General features: G+C 46.8%; 1 protein-coding gene across 1 annotated transcript in view; it reads right to left on the bottom strand.

Moving 5' to 3' along the window:
- Positions 1 to 23,591, bottom strand: part of CNTNAP2 (contactin associated protein 2) — a 1,865,599-nt gene that overhangs the window by 104,888 nt on the left and 1,737,120 nt on the right. Inside the window, exon 21 of the mRNA XM_012768220.3 lies at positions 12,084 to 12,177. Within this exon, the coding sequence (XP_012623674.2) occupies positions 12,084 to 12,177 (94 nt within the window). The remainder of the gene's footprint in view (positions 1 to 12,083; positions 12,178 to 23,591) is intronic.

The raw sequence follows: 23,591 nt of genomic DNA, 5'->3' as shown, positions 1-23,591 counted from the left end.
CTTTGTTACTTTTTCTGATTGAAATTTTCATGGACGCAATTACACAGGCGATTGTGTGAAATCGTGCAGAGGGACCTTGTGCATCTTTTGCCCAGTTTCCCTCAGTGGAAATATCTTGCAAATCTACAGGACAGTATGACACTCAGGGTGTTGACGCTGGTCCAATCTACTGATCTCATTCATATTTTGTACTCGTTTGAGTTTCATTCTGTGCAGTTTTACCACCTGTGTACGTCTGTGTGTTCCACAGCAGTCAGGCAGTGAGCAAATCCCACAGCACGAGAGCTTCTCCTGTAGCCATTCGTAACCACACCTCTCTCCCTTCCCCTCCCTCCTGCCCTGGCACCAGCCCCCTGGCAATAGTGTGTCCTCTATTTCTGACATTGTGTCATTTCAAAAATGTTATTAGGCCGGGCGCGGTAGCTCACGCCGGTAATCCTAGCACTCTGGGAGGCCGAGGCGGGAGGATCGCTCAAGGTCAGGAGTTCAAGACCAGCCTGAGCAAGAGCGAGACCCCGTCTCTACTATAAATAGAAAGAAATCAATTGGCCAACTAATATATATAGAAAAAATTAGCCGGGCGTGGTGGTGCATGCCTGTAGTCCCAGCTACTCGGGAGGTTGAGGCAGGAGGATCGCTTGAGCCCAGGAGTTTGAGGTTGCTGTGAGCTAGGCTGACGCCACGGCACTCACTCTAGCCTGCGCAACAAAGCGAGACTCTGTCTAAAAAAAAAAAAAAAATGTTATTAATATATAAATGGAATCATTAGGTATGTAAACTTTTGGGATCGGCTTTCTATTCTTTTAGCACAATTCTCTTGAGACTCATCCAAGTTGTTTTGTATGTCAATAGTTTGTTCCTTTTTCTTACTGAGCAGTGTTCCAATCTATGGATGTTCCACCTGTATGACTTTATAAGGAAGCTGTATTCTGACATTTTTCTCTTTTGCCTTTCCTTGTAATGAGCCATTTCCTGGTCAACCTGAGACATCCATCTGCCTGAGGAGGGAAGGGGGCAGGAAAATGGGAGGTGGGAGGACTTGTTACAGGTGGTGTCTGGTTTCTGCCATCGGTGGAATGGTCTTGAATGTGTCCAAAGTGGAAGCCTTAATTTTTATCCCCCCAGTCCCTAAACGATTTTTCTCCCTGTGACCCTCATCATGGTAAGTGGCCTCACCATTCAGCCAGCTATTCAGGCCAACACCTTGGGAAATCATCTCCCACTTGTCTTTCTTTCACCCACCACATCCAGTTAGTCCCCAAATACTATGGGCTCTGACTTCAAGGTATTCCTAGTCCAACTATTTCTCCATCACCATCACTGCTATTGCTTTGGTGCAAGGACCACAGCCTCTCACCTGGACTCTACAACGGTATTTTAACTGGTCTCCTGTGGCCATCCTGGCCCTCTATCTGCCCACCCTTTTTGTAGTTAATGCAGCATCCAGCAGCTGGAATGACCTTCCTAATATATAAATCGGATCGTGTCACTTACACGCTCAATGCCTCCTGCTGTTTCCCATCTCATTAGGGAACATGCAGTCTCTCCACAGTGACCCACACCTGTACGGTCTGGCTGCCAGCTAACCCTCCGACTTCATCTGTCTCCTGCCACTCTGTCCTTGACCACTCTTCCAGCCACACTGGTTTTCTTGCTGCCCTTGAACAAGCCAAGCGTGTCTCTGCCTCACAGCCTTTCTATTGCCGTTCACTCCTGCAAGGCTTTCCCAAAAGATGCCACCATAGCTCCCCTTCTCACTCCACTCGGGCCACTGCTTAAATGTCTCCTCCTCCAAGAGGACCTCCCTGGACGTCCCATCTTGACACTCTCTGTCCCCTAATCCTCTTTTATTGTTCTTCATGGCACTTATTGCTGGCTAACATATATATTATGCAATTCTTTTCTCATTCTTTGTTGATGCCCATTAGAATCTATGCTTCATGAGGGCAAGGGATTTTCCTTTTGTTCATTGCTTTACCCCTATCATCTGGTACATATAAGCATTGAACGTATGAGTGAACAAATGATTTCCCCAAAGTCCTTTACTCACGCTGTCTAATACATCAAGGACTCAGCTTGGAGGACCCAAGTCATAGCTCTCCTGTGACACAGAGATGCCATCCACCCTTCTAAGCACGGTAGAACCATTCAAAGATTAGCTGATTTGCAGATTAGTGAGAAAAATATGATTGTTATTTTAAGCTATTGAGTTTTGGAGTTGTGTTAGATGGCACTTTTTGTGTGTGTGTGTGGCCCAGAGCTGATATAGGAAGTAAAAGCAAAGATTTTTTTACTTAAAGTCCAAAAGGACTATGAGAGAAAGAAGGGACACAGCAGCAGAGAGAGAGCCCAGCTCTGGGCAGGGAGCAGGAAGTGTGTTTACAGAGGATTAGGCCGAGGGCTCTTGCCACGCAGGGGCCTTGCACCACCTCTCGGAGAGAGGGCAGGTGGTGAGCAGACAGGCTCTCCGGCCCTCACGAGGCTCTCCTCCATGAAGTTGAGATGCAAGCTGGTGACTCTGCCCTGGGGGCTGCCTTGGGGGTGCTGCCACCTGCCACGGGGAGGAGCATGTGACAGAGACTCCGAGTCTCTCTCAAGTGGGAGCGGAGGGGACAGCGACTGAGCAAGCGGAGTGATGGCAGGTCTCCCTGGGAGCACTGAGTCAAAGAGAGGGACTCTGAGTTCATCAACCACAGACTTAACCTCCAAGGCCAGAAGAACCTCTGGGGACACAGGACACCGAGCTGGAGGCGAGCAGATGCTGGCGGTGCAAACTCCAGGACCGGCATGAATCCCGGTCCCTCCCACCCACCCGTGGCACTGCCACAATCACTTAAGCTACGGCATGTCACTGCTCGTCCCTTCCGTATTCTATACTCCTGGTCGCCAGCTTAGAGAAGGAAGCAAGAGGTGGGCGAGGCCATTGGAGAGACAACATTTTTTTCCAAGAGGGACAGAGCACGACCAGAAGGGAATCTGTAAATGATCAAGTCAGACTCAGCTTCACACCAGACTGGACGTTTGGTTTCTTTGCCTTCGCTACTCAGAAGGAACGTGAGATCATCACAGACAAATAGAGACGCTGCACCTTCTCTGTGTGTCCAGGTTGTTCTGAGTATTGCAACCTGCGCCTCTGTGATCACCACAGCAACCTCCTCTGTGGTCCCCCTCCCTGTGATGCGCTTTCCACTCTGCGGGTGGTGCTACCCAGCGGAAGTGTCAATCTGATCAGGTTATTCTCCTGATAAGAAATATACTTCCTTGACGCCCTTTCACATCCAAGATAACATTAAAACCCTCACATGGCTTATAAATAAATCTGTAATTTGGCAGGTGCTGTGAGCGCCCTGCATTGCCCTCTGTCTGGCCCCAGAGATCACGGACTGTGATTCCCTGTCCTGTGCACTTTCCTCGGCCTCAGGGGCGTGTCGAGTGAATGCAGGGCAAGCCAGGAGTGCTGGGGTATTAGTATGGCTAGAAGCAGCCCTCACCAGTGTGGGGCGGGGAGGAGGAAGAGGAATGGCCTGGCTTCCCCACGCCTCAATTGAGACCCCCTAAGGCATGTCTTGCCCCGGCTCCCAGAGTTCCCCAGTGGGAACATGCTCCAGTGGCCACGATGGTGAGTGGCTTGAGAATGCTCCATTCCTTTCCCTGTTTCATCTCTCTACTCCCCTGCTTGTGTCTTATGGGATTATCTCCCAGGTAAACTTCTTGTATTCAAATCCACTTCTCAAGGATTTCTTTTGGGAGAACCCAAGACAAGATAGGTCACATCAGTCCACATAGGGTCACATTTTTAGAGTGACAGTGAGCACTATCAGTGCTCTTGTCTGGGCAGGAGTAAATCAGGACTGTCCTGGGCAACGTAGGATATTTGGCCCTACTTATGAAACCTGCCTTCATCTGAGCCCTGCCTACTGCTGTTGCATTCTTCTCACTTGCCTCTTCACATCCTACTTTCAACTATTCTGAATGAAACTTGTGGCTCCTCAAATTTCCCTTATAGTGCATTGTGTCTCCAGAGATGGTCCCAACCATACCTCCCCTTGCACATGCTCCTTTGCAAACTGACCTTGCCACTATGACATCAAAAGGCAGAGTCTGCTTCCTTTCTCCTGGAACATGGGTTGGAATCCAGATTTTAGCCAATGGCATGGGGCAAAAGTGATGTGTATAACTTCTGAGGTTCGCTCTCAGAGACCCCCATCTTCTATCTTTGTTCTTTGGCATGTTCCTTCTTAGAGTCCAGCCGCCATGCTGGGAGGAAGCCCAAGCAGCTCTTGGGAGAAGAACTGAGGAGAACTGAGCCCCTGGCTGGCAGCCCAGCAGAACTCCTGGGCAACTGGCACTTGTTCCCTGCCACAGGAGTGAGTCTATTTTGGACTGTCCAGTCATCCTTACACCCCAGCTGAAATCACACAAAGCAGAACAACCACCCTGTTGACCCACAGAATTATAAAAAATGATAGGTGACTGTTTTAAGATGCAAAGTTTTGGGTGGTTTGTTGTGCAGCAGTAGAGAACTGAATCTTGCTCCTGCTTTATGCTCTCTTTACCCTATTCCTCTGCCCAGATAATTCTAACTTGTCATTAGGGTCTCAGCTTCCACACCACTTCCTCTGTATGTCTTCCCTCATTGCTGGACTGGGTTAAGTGCCCCTCTCACTTGCTCCCAAGAACCCTATACTTCCATCTTCCATTTGTCTTGCCCCTTGTCCTTTCACTTCTAATTACATTTTCACTGTCTTCTCTTCCAGGCAGAACATAAGCCTGGATCCACTGTGACCCAGTGTGGATTAATAAATTGTATGATCATCTGTGTTGTTTTGGGTTCTCCCAAGAGAAACACTTGAGAATTATATTTGAACACCTGAAGTTTCCAAAGTCAGAAACTGCCTGTCTTGGACACCATAGATATTCTAGAGACTTATACAAAGCCTAGCACCTGACACACGATAAGCATATACTTATTTATGATTGAATACAAATAACTCATATTTATTATACACACACTATGTGGCAGATACTGTGCTACCTGCTAAACACATATTATTTTGTTGAATCCTGTGACATAGGGACCATTACAATTCCTATTTTACACACGGGGAAATGGATACACAGAATGTTAAATAACTCGCCAAAGTCACACCGTCGGCAGATAGTAGATTAAGAGAGCAAACCCAAGGGCAGGATAGCAAGTCTGTTCTTACCTGCCATCCTCATGTATCAGTTAGCACAGGTTAGGCTGTGCCACCGTGACAAAGAGCACCACACGCAGCACTGCCAGCAGTCTTGGCGGCTTACCCAAGCAAAGGGTTTTTTCTTTCTCCTGCTGTGTGTTCCTCACAAGTCAAAAGGGTTCTCTGTTCATTGTGGTCACAGAGGGACCCAGGTTGACGGAACCACCACTGCCTGAAGTTTGCCAGTCACCATGCCAAAGGGATAAAAGGACTCTAGAGGGTCTCGAATCGGCAATGAACTGTTCCAGTCCAGAAATCACACATGTCTTTTCCACTCATAACTCTTTGGCCAGAAACACTCAGTAAGCAGCAAAATGCCCACCACGGTGTACTGCTTCACCACCAAATGAAGATCTAAGTATGTCTTTCCTTGCTCTGGGAGGAGGCTTTGTCAAAGTTCCAGAAAGTTTTGGAAATCCCTAAAGATTTTTTTCTTTTTTAATTAATAGAAAGTAGTATAGGGTCACAATATTCGCTATCTGGATTATAAAAGAAATCATCTAGTGGCTTCTAATAGGTACATCTTCTACTGGAGTTGCTTTGGATACTGGCAGTTTGGCAAATATAGGATCTGGGACCAATATGACTTATAAACTATGTTCAGTTCAGGCAGACAGAGTTTGCCTTTAATTTCACCACCCCAGACATTGGCAACAAGCACAGGTCATCCAGTTTACATAAAGGAGTTATTGTCTTTTTATTATTGAATAGACCTACTTCATTATGATTTTATATTACTGTGATTTATGGCAACGGCACAAATAGTTAATTTGAAAAAAATATAATAAAGAGGGCTCAGATATAACATTCTAAAATTAAAATTAAAATACTGCCATCTTGAAAGCACAGGCTCTCTATTTAATGACACAGAATTTACAGTGATACGATCAGCAGCATGTATCAACATTCCTCTAAATTCATATCTATAATACATCCATAACTGTGTGTGATATCCGGGAACCCTGAATATAATTACCTTCTTAGTTAGCAAGTGGAACGGGAGAACTTTACTTTAATATTGGATTTCTTATTTTTTTATAAAAGAAAATTACTTCCACCATAAATACTAAAGTATCAAAGGTATTTAGACTGTTTCTAATCTGTTTTTCCTCAACTCAGAAAACTTTTTAATCTAGAGGACAAATTTCCATTTAGTCTTTGTTGAATATTCTCAGTGATGGGGCGTTTATTACCTCAAAGTACAGGCTGCTCATTTTTGCAGAGCCCTAATTATTAGGAAGTTGTTTCTCACACGGAGCTGAAATTTTCCTTCTCACAACTTCTGCTCACTGGTCTACGTCAGTCCTGTTGAATAAGCCTCTACTACGTCTAATCCTTCCTTCACGTTGCAGTTGTCAAAGATTAAAAACTGATTCTTTTACTTCTCTCAAATCATCTCTCTTTCGGAATAAATATTCCCAAGTTTTCTGATTTTTCCTTTATGGGTCTTGTGTCTGTCTAGTCTACTCCTCGGATGGTTAACGTCCTCGTTCTGGACAACATTCTCCGATTAGTGTAGCTCAGGGTCATATTCATCTGAGAAGCCACCATCGTGTAATACTGGCTCACACAAAACTTCACCAAACCCACCCTCTTTGTTTTTCATGATGCCAGGAGTCTCCCATCTTCTATTTCAGTGTTTGCCTTCGTGTGTGTGTGTGTGTGTGTGTGTGTGTGTGTGTGTGTGTGTGTGTTTAAGTGCAGGAATTAAGCTTAACTCTATTATATTTTTTTTTTTTTTTTGAGACAGAGTCTCGCTTTGTTGCCCAGGCTAGAGTGAGTGCCGTGGCGTCAGCCTAGCTCACAGCAACCTCAAACTCCTGGGCTCAAGTGATCCTTCTGCCTCAGCCTCCCGGGTAGCTGGGACTACAGGCATGCGCCACCATGCCCGGCTAATTTTTTTATATATATATATCAGTTGGCCAATTAATTTCTTTCTATTTATAGTAGAGACGGGGTCTCGCTCTTGCTCAGGCTGGTTTTGAACTCCTGACCTTGAGCAATCCGCCCGCCTCCGCCTCCCAAGAGCTAGGATTACAGGCGTGAGCCACAGCGCCCGGCTTCTATTATATTTCATCTCACCATTTTTATCCCATCTTTCTAGCCTGTCAAGATGCTTTTGAAGTGTTGTTTATCACCCGGTGTATTAAACCACCCCTCTCGGCTTTCTGTCATTTGCAAACTTAATAAACCTGCTATTTGTGTCTTTGTTGGAGGCATTGATAGAAATGTTGAAAAAGACATGAGCGAACAAAGGACCCTGCATCAGACTTCAAATTATATTTCCCTTCCTTGATTTAAAGATTTCTTGAGAGACTATTAAATCAGTTGCTGAAAACCAGATACATAAATCTATGACCTCACTCAGCTGGTATGTGATAAAAGGTGGATGTAACTAGGTCCGGTGAAATGTCTACTTCGTGACCCTTTGCTGATTGTGAGTGATCCTGAGTTCCTTCGAGAAGGGTGCAGACTTCTGCAAGAATTCATTCTAAAATTTTGCTGTTGGTTAACAGTGATCACATTTTTATTTCTAGAATATATTTCCCCCAGCCCCTTTATAAAGGTCACCCTTGTTCTTGATTAAGTAGCCTTTCTTCCCTCCTTTTGATGCATGATTTTCAAAGCAGTGCTCATCAAAGAGCTCAGTGTGGAGTCATATTGTGTATTTAGAGCCATCTTCTTTTCCTCCTTCTAGGGGATCAGCTTCCGATTAGTAGCTGACCAAGCAAAGCAACAACTTGGGGGCATCAGTCTCCAGGGGGTGTCAAAACCTGGCTGGAGTATATGCGGTATCTGTTGCAAGTTCAATACTGCATGTCTGCACAGAGGGATGTTTACACAGCTGGGGAATGCAAATGGGCTGTCTCTCGATGAAGTATATATGCCACTTTCAAAGGGAAATTTAAAAATGCTCCTCCCCACCCTGCCCCTACCAAACGATCAAATATCAAAGGACTCCTGGCTTGAAGGGGGGGCCCTCGATCAGCTACCCCAGGTACCCGCACCTCTTTTTTGTGTCCTCACTGACTCCTTCGATCATATGAATAGAATTTTATCTACAAAGTGTTCAATCCCTTGCTTGCTTCTTCCTCATTCAGGAAGATGCAGGTGTTGCCGGAAGCCAAGCGTAGGTCTTGGTGTCTCACGTGCTGTTCAAATCCCAGCGTCACCGTCGACTAGCTGGGTTGCTTTAAGCCAGTGGTTCTTAACTGGTGGGGATTTCGCCTTCCTGGGGGACATCTGGCAACGTCTGGAGAGGTTTTTGATTGTTACAACTGGGATGTGCTACATGTATCTAGTAGCCAGGGATGCTGATAAACATCCTACAATGCACAGGAAGACCCCATAACAAAGACATTTCTCACTCACAATATCGATAGCGCCGCTTTTGGGAAACCGTGCTTTGAGGACAACACCGAACCGTTCTGAGCCTTGGTATCTTCCTCGTTACAATGCGGGTGACAAGGGTCTGGCATGGTGTGTGGGGACATAGACAGTGCTGTACTTACACTATACAGTGTAATGACTGGCACATAGCCAGCATCAAATCCGGTAATTGCTCTCATTGTTTATGTATCAGGCATTGCATGGGACACTTCTTAAGATGTTATTAGCTTAATACTGAAAAAGTAGTTTGCTCCACAAATATTTTTTTTGAGCACTTTCTATATACTAGGCACTGATCTGGCTGCTGCAAATAGATCAGTTAAAAAAGAAAGCAGTCTCCGCCCTCACAGAGCTAATAACCTGCAAGTTGGCATCTGTGTTCCCATTTTGCAAGCGAGAGAAGCCAGGCTCTGAGAGGTTGAAGTGCCAAAGTCACAGGCCCAGGGTCTCAATGCTAACAGAGGCGGGCCCGGATTCAAGTCTCACCAGCTCTGCCTGATTCCAAAGTCCGCATGCTTTCTACTCCGTTATTGCCAGACCCCTGCTTTGGGAAAAGCCAGGTTGGGAGCCACATGAGGATAGCAGATCTCGCCTCTGTGCTGATCCTATTGATTATGTCAGCATCATCGCCCACACCCTCTCACTCTGTGGTATACTTCTACAATGGGGCCTTTCTGTTGCTTTCCTATTTTACTCTTTATTATTTCAACAAATATTTATCGAACACTTGCTCCTTGTTAGGATACAGTGGAACTGTGAGATGCTACCTGGGTTTGCAGGGAGCGCACGGTCTAGCGGGGAAGGGGTCTGTCTCTGCTGGGAGTCAGGGCACTGCGGGTGCAGCGGCCCTCACCTACCCTTGTGTGCATGATGCCACCTAAACCTTGGGATCGTGGACTTCCTTACAGGTGCGTTCTTCCCTTAACCCATCACCATATGCACAGTTGACGTATGTGCACAGCACAATTTTCCTTTGCTGTGCAAAAAATTCTGGGTGTAACATTCATACATCAGAGGCTTATGTTATGCCTTTAGCTTGGTACAGATTTATAGCACAGTAAGTTCTCAGTTGTAGAGGATGTTGCCTTTATGACATTATTTGTTCATGACCTTGATAGTCCATGCCATGTTGCACATTGTAATTTGCACTGTAATGTGGATTTAGTCACATGACCTGAAATATTGATGAACCAAAGAGTGCTAATAATAGTGAGGGAACCTAGCAATCACCCAACGTTCCCATCAAAGCTTGACTTTGTGGGTTTTACAAAGTAATAAAGGTCATTGTTTCAGGACTTTAGGAATGCCAAAGGGTAGTATCTTTAGGCATATTATAGTATCATAGTGTAGAGTTTGTTTTGATGGAATCATTATGGCCCGGAAGCACCAGTTAACATTTAAATTATTCTTGACTGAATTGTAGGACTATATATGGCAGCATTTGGGCTACTCACCAACGTCTCAGGACGTGTGACTTACGAATGCCAAGGCCCTACTCCACTGAACAGCCAGTTTTACTTGCTAACTGATGGCATCATTCAACTTTCAATTGCATCTCTTCTTCTGCAGCTTGACCATGCACAACACGTTCTCCTGATCTATTAAAGACTATAGATTCTCATTAGAGAGACCAAGCTTCAAAACTCTGCTTGACTACATATTAGTTGACTAACCACTGTCCAAATAACCTCCCACTGCCTCAGTTTCCTCATCTGTAAAATGAGGATAATCATCATAGATCTTGTTTCTTTGGATCATTGTGACATTGGGTTGTCACATTTACACGTGTAATATGTAAAGCCATAAGTCTCCGCCTTCTATTCTTGTTCACGTACAATAAAAATGGTGATGAGATCTTTAAAATACAGCAACTATAAGAAATGTTGGTGAAAATTCAGATAAGGACATTGGGGTTAGGTAATCCAAAGCTAGAGTTGAGACCAGGCCTGGGTGCTGTTTTTAGGATGCAAGGGATTAAGTAGTAGCTATTTATCTGACCTTCCTAGGGCACAATATTTAAGGCAATTTTAGTCTTCATGATCAAGCAATTGCTTCATGATAAAGCAATTTTAGTCTTCATTCTTTCTCCAATTTCTCACTTTGATTGACCAGTTCCTTATCTCTACTGTCTTACTTCCTGGGCTTGTGGTCTTCCAGGGCTTTGCACATGGGCCTGCTTGCCTTTCTCACTCACCAACAGGACTGGTGTGTTCCTGGTTCTAAACCCAGAAATGTTTTTTTCTCTTGGCCACTTTCTGCCATGAAATATCGGCCTTATCCCTCAACCGGTCCACCTTAGCTCTTATATCTCCTGCCCAAATCATTCTCTCTGTCTTTCTCTTTTCATTTCTAAGTTAACCATGACAGGGATTATAGCACAGAAAAGGGCTACTGCCTGGGTTCACATCTTGGTTCTGCCACTTATTAGCTCGGTGGCCTTGGGCAAGTTATTCAGCCTCTTTGTGTTTCACTATTCCCATCTAAAAAGTGGGGAGAATAATTTCGATCACCTCATGCAATTGTTACGAAGATTAAATGGGCTAATATATCTGAAGTTCTTAAAATGCAGCCTGGCCTGGCGTAAATCTTACATAAGTGTCAAATATTATTTTTATTATAGCTTCATTCTTCATTTTCTGTGAACCTCCCACCTACATTTATAATGAGGGATTATTCACCATTAATGCTATTCTGATGCCACTACCCACTGGGCACACAGTGACCTCCCTCCCTGCCTGCACATTACGACTGTCTTACTATTTCCATTTTGGGCTCACTGTACACAGCCCCGTATTAAAACAAATTCCATTGGCTTCTTAGTAAACATTTGAAAATACTTAACCCATCATGTCTATATTTTAATCTAGATGGAGCTAATCCCCTACAGCGAACAGAAGAGCAAGGGTGACTCCTAAATTCACAATCACACGTGGGGAAGGTGCTCTCTCTCACACCTGTTGATTTCTACTGGCCTTTTCATTTGCAAACAGTGTCAGGGAGCTTCCCTGTGAGTAGAGGAAGAAAGAACCATGTTGATATGCTTAGACAAAGAAAAAGTTAAATTAAATACTGCTAGTAGGTAGAGGTAGGTCTTTGATAAATGCAATTTTACATCAAGAAGTCTGGAGCAGAGAGTTGGCTTCACTTGTGTTTGTAGTTTACACCACACACCAAATTTCACTGGTTCCAAACCACTGTTGACTTAGAAGCCCCCAGCACTACTCATACTGTGTTTCAAAGGTGAATTTGTAGCTTTAGAAGGATGATTTGCTAACACTTCTCTTGTGCATCACACAGAAAAACCACACAACTTTTCTTATACAGAGAAGATATTTGGGACTGACTCCCAAATTTACCTGGTAGTTTTAAAAGCAAAATTCACATTATGCAAGGCAATCCTTATATCAACTGTATTCCTAACACACATTGATATCCAAAGAGCCAAATTCTTACCTATAACTTTTCCCAGAAAGAGCGACTTGGGAGAGTTGAAGAGGGTATCAGATGAACCGGGCAGGTGGTAACTCACGGAAGGGTAATGATCGAGCTGCAGGAAGAAAATGAGACACATTTAGGAGTTTGTCACCGTCCTGCACCGAAGTCACATCCTCCCTGGGGGGATGACATCACTCTTTGAACCCTGGTTTCTGGATAACTCACTTCATCAGCACCGACTCTGAAATACCAGCCTGAGAAAACGGAAGCCTCTCTCTTCCTTCGCTGGGGTTATTTGAAAACAGCGGGAGCTTGGTAAGTGAAGAGGCTTTAGGAGTTGTTCTCCAGCTGAGGCACATTTTCTGTGGATGATGTACCTGCTGGATTAAGATCCTTGCTCATTTTAATGGAGTAAAATCTGCGTGATCCAAGCTCCTGTGTCAACCTCTGAGATGTAAAACGCCTCATCTATGGCAATGAATCTTAAGACTCCTCTCACTGAACCATTTTCTGCACCTTTTGGTACCATCTATCAGCTTACAGAGCAATATTGATCTTCTCACACTCGCGCACGCACTCATGTTAAATGCTGAGAGTCGAGGAAGGTGAATATACATAGTTTTCTTGCTTATCACGTGGCCACAGGTGGGGGTGTTAGAGCAGGGTGAGCTGGCAGCGGAGGGCGGGAAGGGGAGCAGGTGGACATAGGGTATAGATAGTGAGTGTTGGAGCCACGCATGTTTCTGATCACATTTCGCACGTACAAAGTGCAAACAGTGGGGTCACAGAATTGCAGGCCCTGTCTTGCCCTGTTGTGTCCCTACATGGCTTTTCCTACCTCGTATTCCCAGCCGTCTTTTTACAACCTGTCCGGCCTAGCTGTGTTTCTCCAACCGCGAGGTCTTAAGAGTTTTCTGGGCTTTTTTGTGTCCACCTGCAGACAAATCTTTTTTGCAACCATTCGTTTCTCTGAAGTGAGTTTAATACCTGCTAAGGTCAGCATGGTGAAAGGTGTGGGTCATAAGAAAACACTCTCCCCCACGGGCATTCTCACGGAACCACGTCGATTGTGCAAAGGAACCAGACAGGACAAGCAGCAACTTGTTGGAGGCAGCGGTGGAGACGCAGAAACTGAAACACTCCCGAGTCCTTGCTAACAACTGGGCCCGATTAAGAAAAATTCAGCTGCGCCAAAGACACAGGAAGCTAGCTGTGCTCTCAGGCGGAGGGAGAGGAAGGCAGTTAAGAAAGAGCGCAGCGGAGTGCCGGAATCTTCCTCACCACGTTGAGAACCAGCTACTCTGATGAATCATCACTCATTACTCGTGACTGTCTGCAGCCGCATCTTCACACCACTTACTGGGGACTCAGAGAACACTGAACAATCAGGGTTAAGAGTCAAAGAGCAATACGTCTCAGGCACTTTTGAGAGTTCTGACCTGCAGAACTGGTACTGTAAGTTTTTGTGCATGAGTAGTATTGCTACAAAAGTCCAAAAAAAAAAATATCTGTGAAAGCAAACATTTGCATGTTTGGCTATCATTTGGAAAGCTTTCTGTGATATCAAATGCATCATTAACAAAACACTAATCTGGCCAGAGAATCATAAATATTGAAAATCTCGTATAGATATTTCTTTGGAGCAAAGGCTACTCAGTTTCTGCAGCTAGATATTAGCTAGTTGCTTTGGCGCCATCTGATGGTACACATGGGTAATTGCCGCTGCACCTCTATCCAGTTCTGTTGTCAACATGCCAACGGTAACCAATAGTCTACCCGGCAACGCATGACGGTGATGATCTTTCCCGGCATGTATTTCGCATAATTTAAGAACTAAATTTATAACAAAACTCTATTTTGTTAGAGAATTTTTGAAATGGACACAAACAATGTCTGTTCATTATAGAAAAAAAAATGATATGGATTTGCAGGAAAAAAAGCCTGATGATAATTACTGTTAACTTTTTATGTATATTTGTTCAATCTTTTTTGAGACAGGGCCTTGCTCTGTCGCCCTGGCTAGAGTGCAGTGGTGTCATCACAGCTCACAGCAACCTCAAACTCCTGGGCTCGAGTGATCTTCCTGCCTCTGCCTCCCCCGTAGCTGGGACTACAGGTACGCACCACCACACCTGGCTAATTTTATTTATTTATTTGTAGAGGCAGGGGTCTCAGTATGTTGCTCAGGCTGGTCTTGAACTCCTGGCCTCAAGTGATCCTCGCTGCCTTGGCCTTTGAAAGCAATTTTTTTTCAATAAAAGGTGGTATGGAACCCAACTAGCTCATGGTTTTGTATTGTTTTAACAATGTATTATGAACCTCTTTTCGTGCCAATAAACATACAACTAAATCATCACTTGTCATGGACGACTCATATTCCATTTTATGAATATATAGTACACAGTCTTTAAGAAAAACCAAATTTCCATATTTAGACTTTTAGGTTTCTTGTGTCCTCAGGCCCACTTCAGTGCTGAGCTCATGGCAGGCTCACTAAAAATGTGTTGACATTTGCCAATGCAAGCGGGAAAGCAGTGCACACAGGCGCCATCAGTCCCAGGTGTGGTCTGCCCCACGCAGTGGATAAGTTACCTTTCTTTTCCTGAGCTGTCTCTATGGGTCCAGACCAGAGCCGACTTGGCTTCTTGGGCAGCTATCTTATGTTATTTGTGCTGAGCTCACCGTCAAATAAAATTCCTTGTTGATCTCTGTAAGTTTATCCCCCGATGGCTTGAACCAAAATGCTAAATTTCACATTTATTTATATGGAATTTTATTTCTTTTGTTTTGAGACACAATAAGGGCCTACTCAGAGGTTTCTGATTCCCAATTCTGTCATCTAGCATGCCAGTGATCTCGCCTGGTTTTGACTTTTTCTAAGAGCTTAAATTAGACACTCCTAGCCTTAGTGCATTAATAAAGCCATTAACTAAAAAGCGCTGAACAGGAATCTCAATGGGCAGCGATGTATAATTCTGATCCAAATAGGAAAATGTTTTGTAACAATTAAAATGGAGACTATGACAAACGCTGAAGACCCACAGAAAACTTTTACTGTTCACAAGGATTAGGCTCCGGAGCGTGAAGAAATCCTACAAGGATTAGGCTCCGGAGCGTGAAGAAATAAAGCAGGGAAGGACAGAGCGCTAAGAGAGGGTCTGATAAACTTTTCCTTATCACCGGGGGATGAGAATCACCACACTTCTGCACGCCTTCCCTTCCCATGCTCCTGCCTGCTTTGTGCCTGGGACAGAGGGCTGGGACCAGGCTAGGTGGCATCTGGGCAGGAGAGGAAGCAGCAGCTCGGAGGCTGACAGCCGACAGTCTGCCTGACGTCGCCACTAGGTGGCGCTGTCTCCCTGCCGAACACAGAGAACTCAGCCCGGCAGCATCAGACAAGCACGCTCCGCGGCCGTGACCGTGACCGTGACCCCGCACAAGACCCCTCTGGCATTCCGCATGATACACCCACGTCCTGGTTTTCAGGACCTGAGAGTGTGTTACCTCGCGTGGCAAGGGGGACTTCGCAGGCGTGACTGAGATGGGAGGTTGCCCTGCATTTCCCTGCGGGGCTCCTGTCCTCGCAAAGGGCCCTCCTGGGAGGGAGGCAGGGGGGAGGGCCAGGGCGAAGAGAGGCTGGGGTGCTGCGAGGAGGGGCCGAGGAATGCAGGCGACTTCTAGAAGCTGCGAAGGGCCAGGAAACCGATTCTCCTCCCAGCGCCTCCAGAAGGAGCCAGCCTTTCTGAGTCCTGTCCCGTCAGCCGCCCACACTGATTCTGGACCTGCAAACTCCAGAACAGTAAGGTAGCAAATTTGTGCTGTTTTAAGCCTCTAAGTCGGCGGCAATTTGTTACAGCAACGCTAGGAAACTAAGAGAAGACATCAAAAAAAAAAAAGACCCCGTGCAATCAAAAACCTGACCAGACGTCCGATTCTCCCAGTCATCTCTCCAGTAACAACCTTAGCGTCCTCCAGGCGTCCTGCCTCCCAGATCAACCTCCTCGAGACAGAGATGCAGTTACTGAACTGCCCCTCCTTTTCGGAGAGGCCCAGTGGAAAAGAGACCTCTGCTTCCTTTAAGCCTGATTCCCCAAAATCAGCCCTTCCTCTTACAAAAGAGGCACCCCCTGTTCTCTAGGTGTACGGATCCCTTTGTGTCCATTATCCATTCCTTGCCCTCCTGGCTCCAAACGCATCCTTCAGTGTTTGCTGCGACGAACAGCGCCAGTTCCTTTAACGTTTCTCTTTTGAAGCGAGCTCGTGTTAGGGGTCCCCAGTAGAGGCGCTGGGGGGACGCCGTGGGAGGGAGGAGGGGCTTCCTGCAACTTCCAGGCCAGCTCAGGAGGGGTTCGCAGGCTCTGCCTAGGGTGTGAGGCCATCGGTGCAGCCTGCCCCAGCCACAGGCCAGCACGGACCCCTCTGTGGCCCTGCGGTCTTGGCCCTGACAACCTGTCCTCGGCCGCCTGGGCGTAGACACGGAGGCCGGGGCAGCGCCACGCGGCCCACTGAGGCCCCTGCGCCTGTCGCCTGCTCCGCAGCCTCTCCAGACGAGCCCCAGCCGCCGGCCAGACCAGAGGGCCCCTCTGCCTTCTGCTGGGCTCGGTCACACCGTCTCCAGCAAGGCCTTGAAGCGGGGGCAGAACACGGCACTCTCAAATACTCCGGTTTGGCAAAGTGACTATTTTGTGCTAAAGGCACTTGTAAAACAGCAGATGCACGAAGGGCCCTCTGACTTCCTGTTTTCCTCCGGAAAGCAGGAGAGGAAGCCCCCATATGGAAGACGCCGCCCCCCCCCAACCAGGAAGAAAAGAACATTCTGAGCGCCAGAGACGGAGAGATGAGGGAAATCTGTGCAAACACTGGTTTTTTACAGTTAAAATAACCCTTATCTGCTTCTAGTCGCCCATATGATTTAGTTACTTTTCCACAATTACTACTCTTTGTTCAAACTATTATATAAGCACTTGGGCCTACCTGCTTTTTGGGTCTTCATTTCCCCGCGAAGGCTCCCAGGTACCTGCAAAATGTGCCTGGTTCCCCCCCCCCCCTTAGTCTCTTGGGACGGTTTAGTTCCCAGCCTGGGAGACCCTCAGAGGGTGAGGGGGGCGCCTGCTCTCCCCCAAGAAGCCTGAACCCCCCAGTTGCCCTGCCTGGATGTGCTCCCGTACGCTGGGTGCCTCTGGGAACTCTACGTACGGGGTTCCTTGCGTCCAACAGCTGCCCTTTGTCATAGTTAATTCTTGTATTCAAGGCCGCAGGCTTACCTGTGTGGTTTCCATCTCCTGTCTGAACCCGCCTGCCAAGCCCTCGCTGCGTAGGTGACCCACCCGGCCGTGTCTGACTGCAGATGGGGCTCTGGTCCTTGCTGGGGGGAAACCGTAACAGGCAAAAGGAGGAAGCATGTATTGGGCAACTACTGTGTACAGGCTTTGTGCTGGGCTTTTCATAGGTTATCTTATTGAATAGCTGTCCAATAGGCATTACCTTCACTCTGATATTAGAAAGTGTCCAGCGTCATCGAGCAAGTGCCAGAATTGGCATTGTCACCCAGCTACATCTGACAACAGAGACAAAAAGGGTAGCTGCAGGTGACAGCCTCCTGAACCAGCCCAGCCCCAGCCGCTTCAATCAGGACTGGGAGAGGATCAGCTTCGTTTTAAATATTTACATTTCAAAGAGAAATGCATTAAATCAGATGAGGCAAGAAAAGCTCAACCTGAAAAGCCTAAAGAAATGTCATGTGACATAATCTCACTTGTATTGCCAGGTGGCCGCCACTTTTCAAACGAACCCTGGTGCATTTGCCATGGTTAAGTGTAATAATTTCAAGGTAATTTCTTTGGGGTCCAGGTGAGCTATTTTGTATAAATGCATTTTGCTGCACATTTAGCTGGTGGTCATTTCGTTGGCAGTTAAGAGGCGATAAGAGATTGTGTAATAGAGGCTCGTAAAATTAAAGACTGTGACTCCGTGCGCCCCAGGACAACCTTGAGGGAACACTAATTTGTCTAACATTTACCATTAAGCCATTAGAAGCACACTGATTCCAGCTGGGCCTTGTGTCTTACACACTGAGCGTAGAGCTTCCATGTCTGTTCCAAGACTATTTTGCAATTTCAGTTCATTTCCATTTTTAAGCCATGGTTTGCATTGGCAGAGTTTGAAGGGATTTCGTCAGCCTGTTTATGTCTTGGGGATTCGATGGCAAAGCTTAGAGAAGGAACAAAGAAGAAATATCTAAGGATTCTTCTGGACCGGTGGAGGGGCTGGGTCCTGTCTCTTGGGATAACAGGACACGATTCTAAGTCGGGCCCTGCCTTTGCCATGGGGGAGTATTTCTGGGGCTCTACACAAAGGCCGGAGATTTCTTGCCGGCTTTCCTAATGCCTGATTGTGGGTAATACTTGGAATGAGCTCAGAGGTACTGAATTTAGAACACAGCATTCTGATGAATGTCTTATTTGTTTCAGGTGGAGGCCAAAGCTAAACTTGCAGATAAGCTGATGCAGATCGACGTCAGGAATGAGAAACAACCACCAGCTCAACCCGTGTCCCTGTCCGTGTGTCCCTGGCCCATCTACCCCTGAGACCCCCACACACTCACAGAGGCTAGTTTGAGGAGCAGGGACCACATCTTTCTCTCCCCTCTGAATCTCCACCCCTGCTGGGGTTGGCAGACGGACGGCACCCACAGGCCTAGGGGTTTGTAACCGAAAAAGGGGAAGGAGCAGGATTCGACCCAGTATCCAGGGGACATTCATCTAAGTGTTTTCTGTCTCTTCTTGACTCTGGAGCCACTCTGTTCCCAATAATGGAGACGACACAGAATACATGCAGATGAGAGTGGGAGATTAAAAAAAATAGAGTTCCTTGTGGGCCTGGCCTGCCACCAGCCCTGTCCCCTCCTCTCCCTGGGTGAGACCGTAACCCAGTGAGGGAGGACAGGGACCGTGCCCCAGTTACCGCCCCTGCCCCAGGAGCCAGCGCAGCCCCGGATGCAACACGAGTTTGTTCAACACCCACCCATGGGCTAAGCAGGGAGAGGAATCACACGTGGCCGTCAGAGCCCAGTGGGTGACACCTCTGGACTTTTGGCAGTTCCTTTTCTGCAGCATTGCCCAGTAAACCTTCCTGTCAATTTATGATCCACGGGCAATGGGCCTGTCACACGTTAGGTGCTCACTTAGTATTCTTAACATCCATTAAATGTCATTGCCGACTAAGCCACGTTGGCGTGTGTCCGTATGTGAGTCTGCACGTGTGTGCACGTGCCTGTGCACGTGTGTGTTTAAGGCATGGGAACACCAGCTTCCACCTCCATTAGAACTTCTGTTCTTAGAGGGCGAGAGCTCCGTGAGTGACTGGAACCCGCCTAGAACTTTATGGTCATCAGGTCTGGGTGAGGAAGGCCACCCCACCCTGGCAGACTGCGTCATTGAGCTGGGACTCTGAATCTTTATGCTCTGGGGCACTCCCCTGCTCCGAGAACCTTGAGCCTCCTCTTGGGACCACACAGCTGAGATTCACCGGCTGGTCCCTGTGGGGTCAGCGTGCCAGCCTCATCCAGCCTGCACGGCTGAGCCACAGACTGCCCCTCCAACCCCAGGGACTCCCAGGGTTGCCGGCGGAAGGTGCCATCTGGGAGAGGCTGCCCCAGTTAGGGGTCACGCACGTCCGTTCTACCTTGTTTTTGGCTAAGCTGCCAGTAAGTCCCGCTGACTTATAGAGATACTCAAGAAGAAGAAAGAGGCCAAGAAACACTCTCCTCTGTAACAGAACGGTGGCATAAATGAGCAAGAGCCAAGCTTCTGTCGCTGGGTTTGCACGAGTGCCTGTCGCTGAGTTCCTGGCCTTTATGAAGGGGAGGTTCACCGAATACTGCAGAGAGAGAAACCAGGAGCCTTTACCTCTTCCAGAGAGATTAAATGGCCCTGGGGCGATCAGAGGGGAAGGTGGCATCTTCCTAGAGTGACAGGCGAGAACTCAGAGCCCTGCCCACCCCCTTGCCCCTCTGTTCTGCCCTTTGGATACACTGCATCCTTTCAAGCAGGCTTCGGGGCTTTGCGGGCGCGGTGGCCTCTGCCTGGAACGCTCTCCTTTCACCAAACACAGCACCATGCTCGTTCTGGGAATTACATCTAAACCGCTCACTGCACTGCTAGTCCCAAGCGGGGCTCAACCACATGGGGTACTCTCATTCAATTAGTTAATTTTTGGCAAGGCCAGAGGTGGCCTAGCCTAGAGCAAAAGCAGGCAGGCCCATCTGCTGGGCCCCCTTCCTGAGCCCACACTTGGGGCTGGGAAATTCCACTGCAAGGCCAAGAACAAAACCCGTTGCCCCCACAGCTAGAAAGGAACCTGCTGAGTCTCCAGCCCCCAAGCCTTTCTAGGACAGAAAATACCTGAGTCCCCTGACTGTGAGAATGCAAAAAGGAGAAAAGTGGTTGGTGTCAGTGCACGTTTCCTCCTTGCGCTGCTGCACCGTCGTCTAGGAAAGGTGGGGTGCCAGCCCCTCGCTTCCCTTCTTTGGAGGCACAGGCAGGACTCTGTGTCTTCCAGCTCCCCTTGCGGGTTACCCGGGGAGCTCTTGCAAAATGGCTCCTCGAAGTCAGGAGTGAGACAGGAGGGGTGGTATGGGGGTACGAGAACGGTGGTCTGGGGGTACGAGCCGGGGCCTGGCTCAGCCACTGAGCAGGTGTCTCACGCTTAACGAGTTGTGAAGCCTCCCTCCCGGGACTTTGGTCTTCTCGTTGAATTCGATGAGGAGGTTGCACTAGATGATATTTAAGGTTTCTTTGAAAATGTTTTGCTGCGATGGACCTATGGAGTAGTATTTTCCCAGGTCTCTGGGGCTTTGAGCAGAATCTTCTGCTAACATCCAGCTCTAGGGGTACCGTTCAGGGCACTGTTCCACTGCGGCCAATCTCAGTGACAGATGGAGGGTGGGAGGAAGCACCATAGTTCTTTCACTTGCAACGTTGAGACCCAGACCGTCTTTGCCACACGTACCTAAATGTCTCAGCAGATTTGCCTCCCAGCATTCAGCCACAAGAAAATGCTCATATACAGGTCAGGTTCAGGAAGAGATTCTCAAGAAGGGAGGGGCCTTGGAGACAACTAGTTTATCACTTCTTTTCACAAATGTTGAATAGGATGCAGACTCCCAGTGAGAGCCAGTGGTCTGCCCACTTTCCCAGACTGGAAGTGGAGGCGTCAGCCTTGAGCCAATACCAGACTCACAGGGGCTGCTCTTTTCCAGAAATGCTTAAGGCTTGAGAAACAAGGATTTAAGAGACAGATCTTCCTTTGCTGTGCATGTGCATGATTTCTCTTTCAGGGATGTCAGGAGGTTTCACTTATAGCTTGACAAGCAATTTTAAAATGAGAGGAATTATTAAGTACTTATTGCTATTGTCATCATGCCATTATTAATATGGTAATGTGATCAGTAAAATATATCTGCCCTTTAGATCTAGTGCAATTGAGATCCTACGGTATTGGTGCAATTAAAAGAATTAGTGAACCTGTTTGGTGATTTTTGTTTTATATAAAAAATTTCTCAAAATACTATAATAGAAAGAAAATCATTATCCTTTACCCACTGAGCTACTTTCTCTAGGCTAATACTCCACCTACTGGAAAATCACTGAATATTATTTAAAGCATAAGATGTTTTTAAGAAAAACAAGAAAACTGGTTTTCTATCAATAAATCTGTGTGCTTTTTAGAAACATCAAAAAATAGGAGGAGAAATTCTCATTTCACAGTTGATACAGCATTTCTTTAATAGCATTAACTTCAAAAAAATTTATAGCATGAGTGGCTCAAACACTATATAATTGTTTCAAAGAATTGGTCAGAAAAAATTTAGCACTTTTAGGTTTGTGCCTTTGACTTGCAAATAAAAATTCAGAAGATGATTATAAAGCATTAAAAAACAATGTCTGAACCAGTATCTAGTAATTATATTTCAAATTTCCTTCTTAGCGATCTAGTATGAGAATAGTTCATGGTTTTTATATATTTTTATATTTAAAATCATTTTAATAATCAACTTTAACCATTACACCCATGAGGACTTCAGATAATAGTTTACATAATAACCATCAAGGAATTAATTTTATATGGTATATTTCCCCAGAAGAGCTAAAGGCAAAACACATTTTGATAACTTATAAAATGACTTTCCAGGAGTAGGAAGAAAATGTGTGGGAAAAGGGAGGAAGAAAAAAAAAAAGAGAATAAAAATTGAAATTAGGAAGTTGCTTTTTTGAAAATAGGTATTAACAAGCACAGTATGGCTAAAATTGTATAATATTATGGCTAAATTTTTAAATAAAATAAAGAATTTTGAATGAGAATGTGACAAACAATGTAGACATGACAAATATGACTAATGTCTTTCCTATTTTAGTCTTTATAATCCTGATTTGTTGAGCACATGTTTGCAGGGGTTAAATTTGGTTCCCAGTGAATTCCTGGGCGAGTGGCATGGGGGAGTTTTAATAAGGGCATCAGTAAAAAGGAAACTACAAATAGGGAGGCTGTTTTAGTCTGGTGCAGGCAAGTCCCGATGTCACGTCGCTTAGGGTGGAACGGGTCTGTGTGGAGGCGTGTGGCTCTCTGATCACCCAATTCTTCCAGCAGGGCCCTCGCCGTGACCATGTAGACACAAGGACTGTATCTGAGGGTGAGTCCCTCAAAGAAGTGCACAACTGCACAGATCTCGGGGACTGAGCAGGTTGTCACGTCAGCTGGGAGCATCTTCTGTTCGCCGTCCTGAGATTGCACCTGACCTCCAGCAGCGCATCCATCCCGTCCATTTTCCTGACAGGGGAGGGAACCCAGCAGGAAGCAGTGGCCGGGGAGCCAATGACGTCAGCCCGAGGGGCAGGAAGTGGCAGGGACAGAGGGGTGTCCGTGCAGGGTGGCTGGTACTCACTGGGCAGTTGGCTGGAGAGCGTATCGTTTGAAAAGGAATCTGCAGCAACGTTAAGGGGTCATTTATTCATTCAATACATCTTCACCAAGTGCCTTTTATGTGCCTTGCACCGTTTTAGGCGCTTGGGCTACATCAGAGAACAAAAATCCCCAAATCCTAATTACCCTCATGTAGCTTCCCTTCCAGTCTGGGGAGACACAGGGGAAAAAAAAAAAGTAAACGATGTCTTATGTTAGAAGGGAAGAAGTGCTAAGTCTTAAGCAAAATAAGAGGGATCTGCAGTGAGGAGAAGGGCGGGACTGCAACCTTGAATCGGGTGGCCAGGGTAGCCTCGCCGAGAAAAGGAGACTCGAGCAAAGGCTGGAGGGGTGTGAGGAGGCAGCCCTGCGTGTGTAGGGACCGGCCAGTGCACGGTCCCCCACGGCGGGAGACCTCCCGCAAGGTGGGGGGTGGGGGGAGAGAGCTGCACGAGGGGAGGTCGGAGGGCGGACACGGGGCTCATTCTCTCTCGGTCTTCCAGGCCGTGCAAAGACTGGGCTGTTCCTCAGAGAAAGGAGGACTGCTGGAGAGGGAGGACTCACACT

The sequence above is a fragment of the Microcebus murinus genome, chromosome 9 (genome assembly GCF_040939455.1).
Source record: "Microcebus murinus isolate Inina chromosome 9, M.murinus_Inina_mat1.0, whole genome shotgun sequence".
Taxonomy (NCBI): Eukaryota; Metazoa; Chordata; class Mammalia; order Primates; family Cheirogaleidae; genus Microcebus; species Microcebus murinus.
This window is presented reverse-complemented; position numbering and strand designations above follow the sequence as displayed.